This window comes from Poecilia reticulata, linkage group LG10 (assembly GCF_000633615.1).
Source record: "Poecilia reticulata strain Guanapo linkage group LG10, Guppy_female_1.0+MT, whole genome shotgun sequence".
Lineage (NCBI taxonomy): Eukaryota > Metazoa > Chordata > Actinopteri > Cyprinodontiformes > Poeciliidae > Poecilia > Poecilia reticulata.
In genome coordinates, this window is record NC_024340.1 from 26,329,636 (window position 1) to 26,349,081 (window position 19,446).

Sequence of the window (19,446 nt, forward strand, 5' to 3'; positions counted from 1 at the left end):
TATATATATATTGGCACATCAGAATCACAAAATACTGGGTCGTTTATTGAGATTTTATGTGATAGATCTACACATTTAGCACTTATTTGTGAAATGGAGTGAAAATTACACATGGTTTTCTCTTTTACAAATAAAAATCTGAAAGATTTGGTGTGTGTTTGCATTCAGCATCCATTTATGCCACGTAAATAAATCCAGTGTACACCCGGAACGGGTTTTCTTCTGAAATTACGCTGCATTATCATTACCGTTTTGAACAAAAGCCTCCCCAGAGTGATGCTGCCATCAATATGTCTCCCAGTGGTGTTTAGGGTGAGTTGCAGTGTTAGTTTTCCACCACATATTTAGGTTTTTATTTCAGTCAAGAAGTAAAATTTCAGTCTCATCTTACCAGAGCACCGTCTTCCACATGTTTTTTGTGTCCCCTGCCGCTTGGGACAAACATCAAATTGGACTTCTTTTAAACAATGGATTCCTTTCCGCTTTAAACAGGGAACATATAAGGACCGCTTAACATTTACTCCTATTTAAAATGCCTTCAGGTGACACTGGACTGAACTAAATCATCTTTTAATCTCCTGAGAAATCTCCCAGATTCTGAGACATAGATGCTAAAGGGTGCAGGACAAGAACGAAAGTTGGTGAATGTAACACAATACTGTTTATTTTTACGTAGCTACAAACGGCACCCAACATGGTTCTGTTTTTGTAAGTTTTAAATAAAAGAAATGGTAAATTAAACAAGATAACAGAAGACTGTGACAGACTATGAATGAACATGAAAGGTAATGTGATGATTGAGGTGACTGAACTTGCTATGATGCTATGTTGCAGATTTGCAAAAAAAAAAAAAACTGAGAGGGAACACAGTATTAAACATGAGCATTTGTGCAGTTGTATTAATCTGAGACATTTGAAATGAGAGGAACTTTAAAAGTGTTGGTGCAGATGAGTAATAGGATCTGTAGCTTTTATAGCTCTCACAGCTATAAAAGCTGTGAGAGCAAGAGGAGTCGAGTATAGAGCAAAAAAAAAAAAAAAAAAAAATTCTGTGCCATTTCTGTTCAGTTATTAGCAACCTGCAATACTGCAGAATGTTTCAGATTCTTTCATTAACTAAAAATAAAATAAAGAAAACAATAATAATTCCCCTAACTGAACTCTTTTAAGCCAACAAAGGCATTTCAAAGTGATTTACATCATAAAAACATATATACTAACCAATGACGAAAAAATCAATATATATTACATTTTATCAAAGTCATCAATCAAATATACATAAAATATATTGATTAATGTTTCAGTTATTATGAATAAAAGGCAACTCTAAACAGGTGGTTTAGCCTCGATTTAAAGGAACTCAGTGTTTCAGCAATTTTGCAGTTTTATGGAAGTTTTACCCAGATATTTGGTGTATACAAACTGAATATTGCTTCTCCGCGTTTGAAGTAAAAAAAAAAACTGTGTTCAGAACCTCGCCTTAAAAAGTCCTAAACTATCCCTTTTATTCAACTTCAAAACGAGCAAAGACAACATATCCCAGAGTCCTTTGCGGAGCTTTCACCCCCTGATAGCGTTTGCATCCGGGTGCGTTCTTCCTTTTCCTCCGTGCCTAGATGCGATGAGGACTTAGGTTTGCCCGAACCTGTCAAGAATCCGAATCCATCCTTGTGATAGGCACCATCAAACCTCGCCAAAATGACCGAGCAGATGACAGTGAGGGGGACCCTGAAGGGCCACAGTGGATGGGTCACCCAGATCGCCACTACGCCCCAGTACCCCGACATGATTCTGTCGGCGTCCCGAGGTGAGGCTTCCCCCGCCGGCTCCGCCAACATGGCTACAGCTAGCATTGTGCAGTTAGCAACACATTTAACTAATGCTTGATAAAACAATATGAAGACGGAGTGAATTACATGTGACAAGTGAACAGTAAAAACAGCACTGTAAAGATTTAATCTCTGTTAACACTCAGTATTTTGTTAACACTCAGTAATGAAGGGGAGTTCAGGTTCCATGTTGGTTAGCATATGCTATGTGGCGTCATCTATTGAACAACGTAAATGATATTTTCAGTACTTTTACTATGACTTCAACAGACAGAAGATGCCTACATGCATATAACCTCAACATATATGTTGAATAAATGTTTGTATCTTACGGCGTTTCTTGTTGCCGGCCCCGTAAGAGCTAGTAAACCATGCTAACTCAGCAAATGTGTTCAGGTATTGAGAGATCTCCCATGTGTGTACGTTGTTTCCCAGACAAGTCTATCATCATGTGGAAACTGACCCGTGATGAGACCAACTATGGCATCCCCCAGCGCTCCCTGAGGGGTCACTCTCACTTCGTGAGTGATGTTGTCATCTCCTCAGATGGCCAGTTTGCTCTCTCAGGAGCCTGGGACGGGACCCTGCGCCTGTGGGACCTCACCACGTAAGTTCTCATCCACCTACATCCGAAGGGTCCAAATCCAGTTCGCAGTAGTCGCTGTGTACTGCATGATTTCACACGTTCCTCCAGTTTAACACGCCTGAATCAAGTGACTGGCTTACTAGCAGGTCTCTGCAGAAGTTGTTGGCACAAAGATCCTGGCTTATGAGGACTGTAGTTTGACACGTTTGACTTTGATCTTTGACTATTTCTTTTTAAATGTAGGAGACCATGGATTTCCTGTAACTTAAGTTCACAAATCCATTAATTTAACTCAATATAATGGGACAAATGCTTTTTGGTTTATGAATGGTGTCCTTTTATTTTCTACCAAAACAGAAATATGTGAACCACCAACAGAGAGGTTTTGTATCCCTCTATTAGAACTCACTAAGTTTAGGAAACTAGAATTGAGCACAGTTAAAATTTCCTAGCCTAGCACGAGTTTGAAGTACAGCGTTTATGAAGCAGTTGAAACTTAAAAAAATATGGTGGATTACAGAGAATGTTTCAGTGCATCTGCATTTGTCATCAAATAAGGTTGCAGTGATCTTAAAAAGTGTCTTGCATTCAACTTTCTGATCTTGCTCGATGTCTTGTGAAACCGTTTATCATGATCTGCTGTGCTCTTCTCTCCAGCGGCGCCACCACCCGCCAGTTTGTTGGACACAGCAAGGATGTTTTGAGCGTGGCTTTCTCCGCTGATAACCGCCAGATTGTGTCTGGCTCTCGGGACAAGACCATCAAGCTGTGGAACACGCTTGGAGTCTGCAAGTACACCATTCAGGTGAGCGACTAGCTGATGTTACGGGTAGCGAGAAGTCTTAGTAGAAATTGCATGAATTGATGTTTTACCAAAAGTATTTTTAACTTGGAACAGTCAGCAGAAACCTCAGATGAAATTTTAGTTGACAACAAACTCAAGTAGATTATTATTATTATTTTTTTTTTTTTGAATGTTGGATGTGTGCTGAGGATTTCTTTTTTTATTTTGCAGGATGAAGGCCACACTGAGTGGGTGTCTTGCGTTCGCTTCTCCCCCAACAGCAGCAACCCCATTATCGTCTCCTGCGGCTGGGACAAGATGGTCAAGGTGGGTGGATCTATCTGAAGGCTCGCCTCTGCTTATGCCACATTTGCTCAATGATTTTAAACTGTTTGCATGTATTATCCTACATACTCTCTGAGGAGGAGATATTTCAGTTAATGAGAGCAGAAGACTCTGCTTCTTCAGATGTTTTTGTCATTGTGAACGAGCTGATCGATGTCCTGACACCCTGTTAGGTGTGGAACCTGGCCAACTGCAAGCTGAAGACCAACCACATCGGCCACACCGGCTACCTGAACACAGTGACCGTCTCTCCCGATGGCTCTCTGTGTGCATCTGGTGGAAAGGTAACCTGCCAGATCATCAGACTGGTTTACTGTGTTCATTCTGATCTGAAAATCAAACTGAGCTTTCAGGTTTGCTGTGATGGAAAAACTATACATGCATCTGTTAAATAGTGATGATACCAGAGGCTGTTTCTGAGCGACGGTGAAGCCTGTGGATGAAGGTCATGTGGAGTTTGGTGGGAGTCGGTCATTGAAGTGTTGTTTCTGTGCTCAGGACGGTCAGGCCATGCTGTGGGACCTGAACGAGGGCAAACACCTCTACACTCTGGATAGCGGTGACACCATCAACGCCCTGTGCTTCAGCCCCAACCGTTACTGGCTCTGCGCCGCCACCGGCCCCAGCATTAAGATCTGGGTGAGTCCTCGTCATAAACATCTCCCAATTAGGATAGGCAGTGATGAAACTTCTACATGCTAGCTGCATTTAATGATGATATCAGAGGCTGTTTCTGAGCTTTGATCTAAAAGAGTGTTATTCTGTAGGAGGTTGTGGTGCGTTCCCACTGATCCAAATCTTCTCTCTCTTGTGGTTCTTGTTCCCTTGCAGGATCTGGAAGGCAAGATCATTGTGGATGAGCTGAGACAGGAAGTGATCAGCACAAACAGCAAGGCAGAGCCCCCACAGTGTACTTCCTTGGCTTGGTCTGCTGATGGACAGGTATTTGATTCTCAGCTCTTCAGGCACTTTACAGGCAGACTAACTGTACGTTTGTTGTTGTAGTCCTGTGCCCCGGTGATTATACCTATTCACTTTTCGTTCTGATGTTCACTGCTGACACTCCTGCAAATATGAGGGGAGCTAGGGAAAAGAAGATAGTTAGCTAACAAGCTGTTCTTATATGTAGTGTTGACTTCTCACCCTCTTTTATTTCCCCACAGACCCTGTTTGCTGGATACACTGACAACCTGATCAGAGTGTGGCAGGTCACTATTGGAACACGATAAGAACCCTTTGCAGAAGCAACTTTGAATAAAAAGACTGTTTAAGAAAACGTGCTGGTCTCAACTTTTTGTTTGTAAATCCACATTTCAGTATGGAAATAGAGCTGCACACATTGGAAAATTACGTAATTGTATCACTTTGCCTGACCATCTGAACTAGTTGGCATTAAAGGAACATTAAAAACAATCCATCCAGTTTGTCGATAAAGATTGGCTAGTCTTTATGTCTGAATGTATGGCCAGAGGTGGCCCTGTGCCCCTCTTCGTTGTACTTGTTCTCAAATCCTGACATTGAGGTAAATGAGAAGCAAATTAGCTGCAATATAGAATAAAAGAACCAAACCAAACATTTATTTACCAGCAGCTTTAGAGTGCCAATAACATTTTGTTTCTTTTTTGAGATAAATTTAAATCACCTGCCCACCAAAGATTATACATTTTCCAGACAATTCCTGAATACTTGGTGTGACGTCATTCACTTTTTTTTTTTTTTGTTTGGATATTTCAACTTGTACATTCACTTGCAAGATGAGATAAACGTCTTTCGAAAAAGGCATGGATTGTCCTACATGGTGTACCGTAGATGTCTGGTATCTTAGCAACCCACCTTACCCAGAGAGTAATCAAACAACCGAATAAATTCGGCTGCTATTTTTTTTTTTGCTGCATCTGCTTCAGCAGTTATTTAGCTACAAATCGTAGTTCATGTGGAATTATTCACAGACTTCGTGTTAAACGTGTATTTTCAGTTTGAAAGCAGCGGAGGTTGTATGTTCGCGTCAGCTCGCAGAGGAAAATGTACGTAATTTCACATCGTATTTATGTTGAAAGAACCCTGGCGATCATCAAACCTGATGTAGTTCTTAAGTCCGAGGAGATCGAGAAAGTCATCCTGAAGGCAGGTTTTTTGATCTTGCAGGTTAGTAGAAATGTCAAACATTTCAATAGTTTATGGGTAGGAATCTAGTCACAGATTAAAAGATTGCGATTTCCTTTAGTGTTTCAATATATTTGATCCTTATACCGGTTGTCCACTAGAAGGCGATAGTGACCAATATTTTTAAGCTAGTTCAGCGGACGGCCTCTTGGGGTTGTAAAAGACACAGGGTGCGTATTAGGAAAGGATAGATTTAGTAATCACTATGTGTGTTCTTAGGCAGTATTTACATAACATTTCTATTAACCATTTAAAACTGATAGTACAAAGTTCAGTCATTTTTAATGTAATTCAGCTAAAACACATTGTGTTGTATTTCAAATTGCAATATTACTATAATGATACATATTTAAATTATTGCTAATATACCAGGTTGAACTTAAGATTTTTCCTAGTTGTTTTCAGTTAATTATGTTAAAAAGTTATTTTTATTAGTCGTAACCTAAAATATAACCTCCAACATGTTTATTACTCACTTTAGTCTTTCTCCAGGCTTAATATTTATATAAAACCAATGTAGAGAAACGTGGAGCTTTGAAATATGTGGTTAATTACATTTTAAAGAAATTGTACATGTTCACTGATGAAATTCCTTTCAGATAAGGACACCCACCTACACGTTGCACGTGACTGTAAGCTGTTCTGTTTAAATGTTTTTTTTCCTTCAATATAATAAAAGAAGAAACACCTAAGGGGAGAGCTGAAAGCCAAACAGAAAAAAATGAAATCAATCAGTTTTGTGTAGGGAAAAAAAAAGACAACACTTGGGAATTCAATTCAATATATCTAACAAATTAAAGAAATAGCAAAAGAAACGTCTCATCTGTCTAAATGGACATTTGACCGACCTGCATCAGTTTCATAAAGCTGAGAACAAACCATAACCATGTGTCTTGCTGAACTGTCTAGAAATGAATTTTCCCTGTGATAGAAGCGCAAGCTGCTGCTGAGTCCTGAGCAGTGCAGTGAGTTTTACGCACACCAGTACGGGACGTTCTTCTTTCCCAGCCTGACGGCCTTCATGAGCTCCGGCCCCATTGTTGTCATGACGCTGGCTCGGCACAACGCCATCGCTCACTGGAAGTCCATGATAGGCCCTGACAACATCACCGTAGCCAAAGAAACAGATCCAGAATGGTCAGTCTCAAATAATTCCAGTGTAAATAAATAATAATTGTTTGAGGTTAATTTATTACACTTTAATTTCCCCAAAAAATATCATTGAATGTCACTTTTTTTGACCAGCAGTGTGGTACTCAGAATTGTTGTCTGAATGCTATGGAGATCTGTTCACTTTCATTTAGCCTAATACTTTTTTACTTTCGACTACATGTGCTGCTGGTGTTTTAAAGTCTTATTGTCTCTTTCTCTCCAGCCTTCGAGCAAAATACGGAACTTCTGACCTAAAGAACGGTCTTCATGGCAGCGACACGTTTTTTGCAGCAGTGAGGGAGATTAGATTTATGTTTCCCAACAGTACGTCATTTGCTCCGTCAAAATTACCGTTGCTCATAAACATATGAAGTGCTGATCTCCTTGTGGTTTCTCTCTGCAGCTGTAATTGAACCCTTTCCGTCTAAAGAACAAACCGAGGAGTACTTGAGCACGGACGTAATCCCCGTTCTCTTTCGCGGACTCACTGAGCTCTGTAAGGAAAAGCCTCTCCATCCCTGTGTAAGTACTGACACTCAGCCCGTGGAAAACCTTGTATATTATAAGTGCTGATGTGATGTGAGCTTGTGCATCTTTTCTCTTTTCATTAGATTTGGCTTGCTGACTGGCTACTGAATAATGATCCAAGCCAGCCTCAAATAAATGCGGAAAACAGTCTGGAAGGTGAAAAGTGACAGCCAGGGAGCATGATTGCTATTTTACCTGCTGTTTGTTTTTGGCAAGTTCATGTGTTCGGTTTCATATATATATAAATATATGGATACTTGGTAGCAGTAAAGAGCTGTGTTGATTTTCTCTTAGAGCTCAAAAAGAATTCTTCAAGCCTGTTGATATTAGTCATTTAAATTACGCAGTGTGTTTACACTAAACATCGAAAACAATATTGTGAAATTAAATAGATTAAACACTGTAACATATTTTCAACTGACATGGTTTTGCAATAACTCTTTTGCAATCTTTTACAAAGCCTTAAAATTACAATACATTTAATTGACTAATCTCACTAAAACAAAAAAAAAAAGATTTTAGTCAAAACTCTATGATTAAAACTAATTAATATGTTCTGTCAAAATCAGCACTGATCCAGACATGGCAGTTTGTATTAGAGAAGGGACCGCCAATCCAAATAGACTTTCTTTTTTTTTCTTTTTCTTTTTTTGCTGAAATGCCTTACGATGACTTGTAGTGAACTGATGTCATAGAAGTAAACTATGTTGTATTTAGAAGGAAAACTAACCACCCTGAAACATAATGGTCTCACAATTATGCCAGTTAACGTTAGCATGGTCTAGTCAAATTCCTTATCTAAATCTCACTGACAATCAGAAGAAAGACTTAAAAATTGGTTAATATATGCTCTCCATGTAATCTGACAGAGCTTTATCTATTACGCAAAAAATGGTCAAAGTCTTCAGTCTCAATGTTCCCGTGACACTTTGAAAATAAATTATAATTTTTCTACTGCTTCACAAGTTTGCACTGTTTGTCTTGGTCTGTCAAAATAAAATCTCAATAAAATTAAGTGAAGTTTCTGTCTGTTATGCCATGTGAGAAAATGTAAAATAAATTAATAAATAAAATAAAAAAACGTTTGAGTATGAATACTATAACAATAAATTGTATCCTCTCGTAATCAAATCAACTTACATTAAAAAGTTTATTGAAAGGAGAAGTGGCAGTTATTTTCAATCAATATGTGCATATCATCATCATCAGCAGCAGCAGCAGCTTTATTAGACACAAATAGGTCCATATAATATTTTAATTACAGTTTGTTTGCCCCGTCTTGATTTGTTTTCTCTTTACTCATACAGTGCGGTGGATATAATGTCAACACCTTATTTATTTGTACCTTTTGTCAAATGAAATTGATTATATTGATGTGTTTTTTAAGTTTTCATGTTAAGAAAAAATAGGGATGGCTATTTCACTTCTTCTCCGGGGAACTAGTTTCCAGCAGCTCAAAAAAGGTTCATTGAGTTCCTTCCTGTGTTGTAAGAGGGCGTCAACGACTCTGTGAAAGGAGAAAAAAGAGCCGGTTGTGATTGGTCAGCGCTGGGAGTGACAGCCAAATGTAACCAATCAAATAGCTCCTTTATAGAAATGAATTTTTTTCCCCCTTTGCCGCTTCTAAAAAACCAACCACGAGTTGTCGTCGTGTGGGAGAATCCATCTTGAAGAGAGCTCCTCGGCCGTACGACCAGTAAGTACACCTTCCGTTTCTCTCCGAACATATTTGTATCTAATATTGACAGATATGGCATAGTTTGTTGTGTATTTTTTTTCTAATTGTTCAATGTTTTCGATCGCAGTGAAATAAATGCTGCATCGCAGTAATGGCCTACATTTCGCGCAGCACGGCCTCAGACTTACGTAATTGCGAATTTCAGTTCAGACTTTATCAGTACGATTCAGAGGGTTTTCTAATCTTTTCTACCAGATGGGCAGCACTGCAGATGGAAGGTGGTTGCCCTTCAATGTAACGAAACGAGCTATTAAAATGTCAGGCAGGCAGTCTTCCTGTCTGAGTGCATGAAGCGCAGTGTCGCCGGTCAAAATGGTGGGAAAAGCGTAAACTGGCATCTCGTAAATGGCGAAGCCCGTAAGGGCTGATGACTGTTTGTGAAAGAATCGCTTGTGGAGCAACTCATTGCGTACCGTCTCTGTGCTTTCTAGGTATAGTAGTTCAAAATGTCTGAGGCAGAGCAGCAGTACATGGAGACGTCGGAAAACGGCCACGAAGCGGAGGACGATTTTAACGGAGGAGGAAACGACGGCAGCGCCGAGAATGACTGCGGAGAAGGTGCGGGGACCGATCCGGACGGGAACTCGCAGGACGGCGGCCAGATCGACGCCAGCAAGGGCGAAGAAGACGCTGGGTGAGTTTATATGGATATTTTAGGGATTTTATAGCTTGAAAGGTAGCCATAATAAGCACTGTTGCTTTACTATGCCTCTTTGTTCAGCCGGCCTTTTGTTGGCGCCATGTGCCGAGTGGAGGGAGGGGGATGGGCGTTACAGCAGACATTAAACCATTCAATACTAGCTGATGGAATATTATAGCTACATGTCTAATATTCTGCCAAATAAAAACTTTTAATTTATTGAAACGTGCTCTTAAGCTTCATCCAAGTACGCCTCCTCCCCCATGTGTTACCGGATCAACAGATGTGCTGGAACATGGTGTACATAATGTATATTTTTTCCCCGCCCCCTCTTCCTAGGAAAATTCCTGCCATCACAGCGAGCGAGCGCTGTGTAAATTATTAAACAAAAAGGGTCAAAACGTGAGAATGGTCTATCAAGGAAGTTTTTAGTGTCGGAGAAAGATGAGCAAATAAAACAGAAATCTGTTTTTGTGTGAAACAATTGGAGACGTTTCGCTTCCCCTTATTAAATCTTCTGTTAACTGTTACTAACCTAATTTAATTCCATTAGCCACACCCAGGCCTTATTAATGCCAGGATGGTGGAATTAGGAAATTACTTAAATTAGCATAATAAATCTGAGCATCGCTAACTTAAACACAGGAGCACAGAAGAACCCACAGCAACGTCCAAAGCACTGAAAGCTTGACTTGCCTCACGACCCAAGAGTTGAACGGCATCCCCAAGTTCTTATTAACCAAAATACATATTTATGATCCCCCCCAAGTTTGCTGGAGTGATGTTTTGTGGACTGACTAAACTAAAGAGAAACCGAAAGTTGCGTGTCACATCTGTTGTAGACATTAGCACATAGCATTTCAGGAATGAATCTTGCTGACAAACGCGGTGGTGGTCGTGTGTTGGCCTGGAGCTACTTTGGTGCTTCTCAACTGGAAGGAGTTGCCATGATTTATGAATCATTGAGTTTTGTCTTTTACTAAAACATTTGGTTAAAAAAAAAAACCGGCATATTGGTTTGGCTCAGTACTTTGGTTATACAATGAGCCAATTATCTTGAGCAGACCAGCAAGCCTTCCCCTGTAAGGCTCAAATAAAACAAAAAGAAAGGGGTTAAGGTGTCCTAATCAAAGTATGGATTTAAATCTACAAATTGGATGTCGGCTTCCTATCACAATAAAATCAGGTTAGATGATTAATTTATAAAACTTCGATTTGACTAGCCTGAGAGTGCACAATTAAACATTGAAGTGAAAAAGTTATTTTATAAATTTTTCTATTTACACTGGTTTCAGTGTAATGTCACCCATGCAGAGTAGAATGAATGTGGAAGAAATGTTTATTTTCTGGCAAATTTGTCTTTAGTGGAAAGGTAAAGTGGCCGAAAGCTTATGGTCTGCCTAAATGTTGGACAAATTTGACCTCTTATTTATTTAGTGGAAATGTGGTCCAAGTTTAAGCCAAATCCTCTATTCGCTGTAATTCGCACTGTGTATTTGGCTAACTATGTTTGTGTTTTTATTTTGTTTTCAGCAAAATGTTTGTTGGCGGGCTAAGCTGGGACACAAGCAAAAAGGATCTGAAGGATTACTTCTCAAAGTTTGGAGAGGTGACAGACTGCACTATTAAGATGGACCAGCAGACGGGCCGGTCAAGGGGATTTGGCTTCATTCTCTTTAAGGACTCGACGAGTGTAGACAAGGTGAGGAAGGACACAAGATGAGTTCCATTAGAATTGATGTAAGGCTTTTTAGAATCACAGATTTTAATTTGGCGCCTGCTTCAATTATAAAAAACACTTTAACTTACATTAGTGTTTTTAACCTGGCATGAATGAGTCCATTGCTTCTGCATCACTGTTATCCAACTTAAACATCTTTATAATGACAAATGGGGAAGCTACATAATGAATATTGATAACCAGCTGTTGAAATGTACTAAGTAAATAAAGCTGTTGGTGGCAGACAGTATAGCAAAGACCTGTTGATTTATATTGCCTTAAAAATGCCCAAATGAACCAATTCCAGAAACTGATTATTTGCTATGGGAAAGGGGGGATATCATAAATCTAAAATACGAGCAATGTTCTTTTTGGAAGCGTTTGTGTGATAGCAGGTGGCAATTGACGTCAAATGTTCGTCTTTTGTAGGTTCTTGAGCAGAAGGAGCACAGGTTAGACGGCAGACAGATTGACCCCAAGAGAGCCATGGCCATGAAGAAAGAGCCAGTAAAGAAAATCTTTGTTGGAGGCCTTAACCCGGATACCGCCAAGGAAGTCATCGAAGAATACTTCGGGACCTTTGGAGAGGTACAACAAGCATTCTGTTGACTTCAGATGGTTGAGAATGTAAGCAAGCCTGAAATTGCTGGCTGCTTCACAAAGTTTTTTTTTTTTTTTGGTAGATTGAGACCATTGAACTCCCACAAGATCCAAAGACTGAGAAGAGGAGAGGATTTGTATTTATTACGTATAAAGAAGAGCCTTCTGTCAAGAAGGTTATGGAGAAGAAGTACCATACTGTCGGTGGAAGCAAGGTAAAACCTATGACAGATTACTGGTGATTGGCGTCAGGGGCTACGTTTAAAAAAAAATAAATAAAAAATCTTCCTCTCAAAAACACGTGCTATTGTCTTTACAGTGTGAAATAAAAATTGCCCAGCCCAAAGAGGTCTACATGCAGCAGCAGTACGGCGCCCGGGGATACGGAGGCCGTGGCAGGGGACGTGGAGGTGAGGCATTTCATCACATTTGATGAAACATTGTACTCTTTACAGCTACATCTGCTCTGAAACTTGAGTTGTGACAAAAGGCCTCACCTATTGTTTCTAGGCCAGGGCCAGAACTGGAATCAAGGATACAACAACTACTGGAACCAGGGATACAACCAGGGCTATGGTTATGGACAGCAGGGCTATGGATACGGTGGCTATGGCAACTATGACTACTCTGCTGGTTATTACGGCTATGGGGGTGGCTACGATTACAGTAAGCGATAAGTGCCCCCAGGGAAAGACACTGAATGAGAGAAACTTTATTTTCTTGGTCCTCCTTGTTGTACAGAAGAACTCAGTCCCTTTTTCTCTTGTCCTCCAGACCAGGGCAATACAAGCTATGGGAAAACTCCAAGACGTGGAGGCCACCAGAGTAGCTACAAGCCATACTGATCACACGTAGTGCAGGTATGCATTCTTGCATCATCCGTGGTAGTATGAGATCGTAGCTATAACCATTAGTGCCTTTTGGCCCCACAAAGAGCTCCATCTACACTAAATCCATTCAACCATTGTGGTGGGGTTATAGTAGGGCGTGATGAGGGGTCTGGGATCATTAAAGATGGATTCATTCCACCTGTCTGCCATCTTGAGATGCATCTCTACAAAGCCTACTTGATCAGTAAGGATTTGTGGTGGTCCAGAAAAGAAATGAGGACTGATCTGATCAGCTAGCAGCCGTGTCCCCCCCCCTCCCCGTCCCCCTCCCTGTCCCAAAATGTTTGTCATTCACTTTATTTGTCGAACTCATCCATGCACCTGTCTGTCTCTGTGTAACTGCATGCCACGCTCGGTTAATTCTCAGTAACGTAAAGCACCGTGTTTTTCCTCCTAAGGTCTAAAGTAAATAAGAAAAAGAGATCCATGGTCTGACCACAGCGAACATGGGCTCTGGCTTTTCCTTTGGAGTTGGCAGAAATTTGGACTCATGCTCCATTTGTACAGATCAAGTGAGGAACTGGGGAAGCAAATGTCACTTTTCCACTTTTTTTTATTTTATTTTATTTTATATTGTTTTGTGTCCATTTACATTTCCAGTGATGGAAGTGTTATTTTTACTGTACTTTTTGGTACCCTTTTTGAATCTAATGTATTGTATGGTTGTATTTTTACATGTCGACTGGAATTGCAGACGAGCAGGAGCAAAAGGGCTTTGAAAAGCTCTCAAATAAAACAATATTGCTTTTTTTGTTATGTGTGTTTCTAGACTTTTAGTTATGTTCTTCCATGCTGAGTGTTGGAAATGAGTTGCATGGCTTCAGATGTGGGGGGTGGGGGGTGAGGTGATTTAAAAAGGGATTTACACTAATCAAAGGGTTCTTCAAAAAAAAAAAAAAGTCAAGTGAGTGCTACGGGGGCTTGTAGAAAACAACAACCAGCATTTATTTCAATTTTGTTTCATTTCTTTGTTTTTTTGCTTTTAAGGAAGTTTCTCCCCACCATGTCTGCAATTTTTAAGTGGCTTTATTAGTGTTATTCAACTTGAACGCAAGCCTGTTATAATGTAAGAGGGTAACCCCTCTGTCACTGGAAACTCATTCCTCTAGTGTCTTGGGCAAATTGATAGAAATAAAAATTTGGTTTATATTACACATGGATCTTTTGGTTATTTTTTTGTAAAGTTAATGTTAAATGTCCTGTTTTAATGTATTGTTAATGGTAAATTGGCTTGCATGTTTTGCTGCGAGTAATGACATCTCCTCGGATTCCTGTTTTGGGAGATGTGGCAGGAGGGCTTCTCTACCTGTTAATACCCAACCGCACTTAATGTGAACCTGGAACACTTGAGCTTTTGTAACAATGTATCCATCAGTTAAAGATGGTCTGGTAAGTGCTTCACTGGGCCTACTGTGTGTTGATGACGTGTTTTGGATACGTTTGATGAAGCTGCATTATTTAAATTATGGCTGCTGTGGGCAAAAGAACAGGCAATGTGATTAAGAATTTAAACTTTTATTTCCATGATTTTAAGAGTTGACGTTTTTCTTTTAATTTAGAAAAGAGGCTATATGATAACGGTCATGATGTCAGAGGAAAGACTGATCACATGTTCTGCAAAAATCTACACCACAAATTTGATGCTGAACACCCAAAACAATATTTTACCATGAAAATTTAGCTTCAATAGAACTCGACACCCAAATCCTTTACAATGCAATTTCCATTGGGCTTTGACCCACATTTAATACTTGATGTACCAGAAAAGTCTTGCAGTCAGTGTTTGGGGAGGGGAGGGGAGGGGAAATGCCACCTCTGAAATGACCTGCAAGCCTGTCGGATCTGCAGCAGCCTGAAGTGTGGATATCTCTACCTCTGAACAACTTCATGAATGTGACATCTTGACAATGTTGAATGCAATTAAAGGTTTTCTACAGGTTTGGCAAACTTTAGACGTCTTCATTTTCCAATTTGAGATTCTTGGCCTCCATGTCTGTGAAGAAGAAAACCAATATAAGTCACTTACTGTAGCGGATCAATTTATTCTGAAGGCTTTTTCATTCCCCCCCGTGTTAACATTACTGGTAAACGGGTGCATCTCAACTAGGTATCAGTGAAAGTTTATTAAAATGGCGAAACCTCGGAAAATACAGCAATAAGGTTGATAGGACACAGGCTTCATGTTACACTGCATCGATTCAGTAATTTATGCAAAAAGATCTACATGCAAACTTAATATAAACTGATTTTCTGATGAGCTGGGTTTGAATTTTATTGGCTGCAAGCAAAAATCATCAAAACTGACATTTGAAATTGGTCATTGTGTATTACACAATGTGTAATAAATCTGTTGAACTTTTAAAATGAATCCCTGAAATGGCTTGATGAACCTGTATAAAGATCAATGTCGGACTGATTTTATTCTTGGAGCAACGTATCTTTTGTGTTGCGCAAAATAAGAACGTGGTTGATGTCGGAGCTGCCCCTATTTTAGTGAAATGCTGTAATGTATGCAGTGAGCCTGTTAGGCGACCTTCGGTAAATGAGCTGTTGGTTTATATAACATGCTTACTGCTAATGTAAAAGTGGAGCTTGCGCTACAAACCAGTGAGGATGCGGTCAATGCACCGAACAACCAGCTCTGCGTCTTCCATACTGAAGCACATGGGAGGCTTGAACTTCAGGACACTTTCCCAGGGGCCGTCTGTGCTGACACAAATTCGATCCTCTTCCTTTAACCTGGTATAAAGAGGACATCAAATGACTCAGATGAAGGTCAAAATATGACAGCACAATCAGCTCTTTGTTGGTATTCCTTTTATGCTCCGGAGGATTCAGAAAAATCAATTTGTAATTCCTACTTTTTGATTTGTTAAATCAGTCTCGCACAGTTCGACTTCTGATACTGACCTTGTTGCCACTGTTTTAAAAAAACCCTGTAAATCCATTAATTTGACTAGTCACTAAGCACAATAATTGGCAAACTCCATTTAGTTCTCCAACTTTCATCTGAAACATGTTTTAAGTAGGGAGCCATTTATCAGGTACATGGCAGACAGCATCATCCCATACCTCTTTACCACCCACGCTGCAGTTTTAGTGGCAGGAGTTTTAGTTCGTCTGTCTGTAACCAGCTCTAGTCCCACAAACAAGCCGACCCCGCTAAAAGTAGAAAAAGGCAGAAACAGTCATTATTTTAGACAAGTAAACACAGCGACACTCCTACAGGGAATTTAGTGATCAAATAACCTAAAAGTCGTGAGTTTGATCAGAGAGAATCCAGACATGAACCAGTAGCTATCTTCACATATGCGCCCCATCCAATTTAACAGCTAGATATTCTGAAATATAGTATATTCTGAAAAGAAGAACCTGCAACATTTTCTCATAATCTGTAAAGATGATTAAGTTCCCAAGTGTTAAAGTTGGAAACTTAAAAAAAAAAGAAAAAACATGTAAATTTCCTTCTATTTCACAAAAGATTTCCAGAATAGAGTTTACATTCATAAACTATATTCAAGTTTATGATTATAGTTCATAAACTTGAACTATATATTCAAGTTTATGGATACTGCATGAGAAATTGTGAGAAAGTTAAGTGTTGTTAATACTTTTGAAAAGTAATTGTTGGTGTAAATGAAATCTGACCCGTCTTTATATTCCCAGCTTAGCAGAAGACGGATGAAGCACAGATGTTTTAAAAAAAAAAAAGCTTCTGTAACTTCGATTTTAAGTTATAATTGTACCGTTGGTACTTTGCAACAGTTCTTTTACGGTATGAAATGTAAAGCAAGCATTGTGCAACTAAATGGGTGTTATTAGTCGTAGTAGAAGACATTTTGTTGTTTTATGTCTAAATAGGGAGAAAATGGAAGAATATGTACCCTTACCGGACATCTCCAATTATTTCATGTCTTTGTTGTAGCTTCTTTAGCAAATCTTTGAGATGTGCTCCCACCCTTACGGCATTTCCTCTTAGATCTTCCTTCTCAATCACATCAAGAACCGCCAAGCCAATGGCACATGAAACTGGATTCCCCCCAAACTGCATTATAATGGAGAAATTTCATAAAATCAATACAAAGCTCATTCAAATAGGAATAAACAACCAAAAAGAAAATATTCATCTGACATCTGTTAGGAAAGTAGTCTTAACGGCATTTATATTTCTTTCCACAAATGTAAGTTAGTAAGTTAAGTTAGGTAAGTTAGGTTGCCATTATAACATTTCTGAATGATCACCGTATTGAAGTACTCCACTCCATTAGCAGTGAAAGCTCCGGCTATCTCCACAGTAGTTGCCACACATGCCAGCGGATGGCCGTTACCCATCGGCTTCCCCAAGGTCACGATATCCGGGCAGAAATCCTCTCCCTGAAGCTGGAAAGCCCAAAAATGAGTGCCGGTTCGTCCAAAACCTGTCTGAACTTCGTCTGCAACAAATACTCCACCAGCGGAGCGCACATGTCTGTATAGGGTAAAAGTAAAGAGTCATCATCCTATCTGGACCGGGGCAAAGAAACGTCAGCAAGTAGATCCGTACTGACTCTGCGACTTTAGAGAAGTATCCTTGGGGCAAGATGATTTGTCCCCCAACACTGGGCAAGGACTCGGCAAAGAAGGCCGCAATCTAAGGTAGAAAGAGTAATAAACATAACATAAAGGGCATATACTTGTGTTACTCACTGTAATCAGGCAATGTTTAGATTAGTAAATCTTTAAAATATTGCCTATTTTACCACTGAACCATGAAGAGGGACTAAAATGTACCTTTCGACCTTTTTTATTGATCTCCTCTATCAAGTGTTTTACTGTATCAGCATAAGCTTGGCCTGGATTGGGATGCTCCTCTCTATATATGCCTCTGTAGGTGTCAGGTAAGGGAGCCTGGGAGGACAAAATTGCAATATTTCAGACAAAACAGAAATACAATGGTTTTCTTTTACTGTTTGCATACTAAGAGTTGTATATGTTTACACACCACATGAACCCATTCTTTCTGTCCTGCCAGTTTCCGGAACTTGTAAGGACTAATGTCGATGAGTGACTTTAGATGCCCATGGTATGCACTGGTGTGGAAGGAATGTTTATTTTAGTGTGTGGTTTTTTTCTGTAATGTGTTTCTCAGGAGTTAAGATTCTCACTGATCTAGCACCACGACGTCCTCATGTTGGGTGTACTGCTCTGCCAGGCGGAAGGCTAGGTCGTTGGCCTCTGACCTGTCAAAGAAGCGCATTTGATCACTGACATGTGACTTCTGGGATGTGATTCGGTGAAGCTTCAGATAGATTTCTTACCCGGAGTTCACAAAATAGAAGACAGACAGTTTCTTGGGCAAGGTAGCTGCCAGGCGATCTGCATACAGGACTATGTTGTCATGGAGAAAGCGTGAATTTGCATTCAGGAGGTCCATTTGAGCCGTAGCAGCCTTTGTTATAGCAGGGTGACAATGTCCCACTGCAGGAAACACAATTAACACTTAGCACTTGTTAACATTTTTTTTTTTTTTTTACAAGCTTCAATAATAATTTATCTACTGTGTGCATAATTAAGAAGTAGAAGGAAGAGAATAAATAGTTTTCAGGGGACTGGGCTGTTTTTGTTTTGGTTTATTTTTGCAATGAATAAAATCTGAAAATTGTGCCATACATATTTAGTACCCTTTACTTCACAAGTCTATGAATGAGGTATTAATACTCTTGACAGAACGTTTAAAAAGTACACTAGAGAGACTTCCTGCCACCAGGTGACAGTAGTACAACGTGTATGGAAAAGATCAACACACAGAAACTTAAAACTTTACCATGTTGGACGTTACTGATGCAATCCAGGTAGCGTTTGCCATTTTCATCAAACAGATACTGTCCTCTTGCTTTGACTATCTTCACAGGGTCTTCTGAATAGAAGAGTCTGCACGACTGGCTATGATTAAAAAAAAGCACGAGTCAGCGGTGAGCTACGTAGTATGTTACCCATTACCAACAAAAAATTAAAATATTAAGAGTTTTGATTTTACATACCCAATTAACCTCTGCCTCATTTCGAGGGTTTCTTCTTTCCTGAATCTTTCCTCAGCCATGTCTTCTTTTGTTTCGTCAGTTTAACACACACAAAACAACTATTGAAGCAATGAACAGTTGGCTACATACCCACAGCTATCGGATGTAATGATTCATTTCATTAAACTATTTAGCAAAACATTCTGACATCGCCGCTGGTGTGGGAAGTCAAAACAGCCAGCGCGCATGCGCAGATGCTCAGTCGGTGTTTTAAGTTAACCCAGTTTTGACAAATGTGTGTTTTTACGAACAAATTCTTGTAAGCTAATTAAAAAATAATGTTGGTGTTGTTAGTTTTGTAATAGCATATAAGAAAACAGAGAGATTTGGATTAAGTTTAAAAAAAATGTTCTGTACCTTTAATTCGAATGGTATAACTTTTGAGTTGTAAGGGGCAGGCGTGTAAAAACGC

At 39.6% G+C, this 19,446-nt stretch overlaps 4 protein-coding genes across 5 annotated transcripts; 3 read left to right on the forward strand and 1 right to left on the reverse strand.

Annotated features, from left to right (window-relative positions):
- The first annotated feature begins 1,590 nt into the window (after positions 1-1,590).
- Positions 1,591-4,823, forward strand: rack1 (receptor for activated C kinase 1). The gene is made up of 8 exons (XM_008420109.2): positions 1,591-1,807; positions 2,265-2,436; positions 3,073-3,220; positions 3,431-3,526; positions 3,718-3,828; positions 4,043-4,183; positions 4,376-4,486; positions 4,708-4,823. The coding sequence occupies exons 1-8, from the start codon at positions 1,699-1,701 to the stop codon at positions 4,771-4,773; spliced, it is 954 nt and encodes a 317-aa protein (XP_008418331.1). The 5' UTR covers positions 1,591-1,698; the 3' UTR covers positions 4,774-4,823.
- Positions 4,824-5,361: 538 nt separating this feature from the next.
- nme5 (NME/NM23 family member 5) lies at positions 5,362-8,402 on the forward strand. Its single transcript, XM_008420108.2, has 5 exons — positions 5,362-5,689; positions 6,639-6,844; positions 7,083-7,183; positions 7,263-7,381; positions 7,471-8,402. The coding sequence occupies exons 1-5, from the start codon at positions 5,567-5,569 to the stop codon at positions 7,552-7,554; spliced, it is 633 nt and encodes a 210-aa protein (XP_008418330.1). The 5' UTR covers positions 5,362-5,566; the 3' UTR covers positions 7,555-8,402.
- Positions 8,403-8,518: 116 nt separating this feature from the next.
- phykpl (5-phosphohydroxy-L-lysine phospho-lyase) lies at positions 8,519-19,227 on the reverse strand. 2 transcript variants are annotated; one of them, XM_008420106.2, is made up of 12 exons: positions 18,996-19,227; positions 18,779-18,897; positions 18,273-18,432; positions 18,120-18,194; positions 17,957-18,044; positions 17,746-17,862; positions 17,523-17,605; positions 17,218-17,443; positions 16,866-17,020; positions 16,048-16,137; positions 15,581-15,714; positions 8,519-8,894 (listed from the first exon to the last, which is right to left on the reverse strand). In XM_008420106.2, exons 1-12 carry the CDS (start codon positions 19,052-19,054, stop codon positions 8,842-8,844), a joined length of 1,359 nt encoding a protein of 452 aa, XP_008418328.1. In that variant the 5' UTR covers positions 19,055-19,227; the 3' UTR covers positions 8,519-8,841. The 2 variants fall into 2 exon arrangements, with proteins under 2 accessions (XP_008418328.1, XP_008418329.1); XM_008420107.2 differs by lacking the exon at positions 8,519-8,894 and adding an exon at positions 13,941-14,968.
- Positions 8,999-13,874, forward strand: hnrnpaba (heterogeneous nuclear ribonucleoprotein A/Ba). The gene is made up of 9 exons (XM_008420105.2): positions 8,999-9,083; positions 9,557-9,759; positions 11,299-11,467; positions 11,915-12,073; positions 12,169-12,300; positions 12,405-12,495; positions 12,596-12,751; positions 12,860-12,945; positions 13,374-13,874. The coding sequence occupies exons 2-8, from the start codon at positions 9,572-9,574 to the stop codon at positions 12,928-12,930; spliced, it is 966 nt and encodes a 321-aa protein (XP_008418327.1). The 5' UTR covers positions 8,999-9,083; positions 9,557-9,571; the 3' UTR covers positions 12,931-12,945; positions 13,374-13,874.
- Positions 19,228-19,446: the final 219 nt, after the last annotated feature.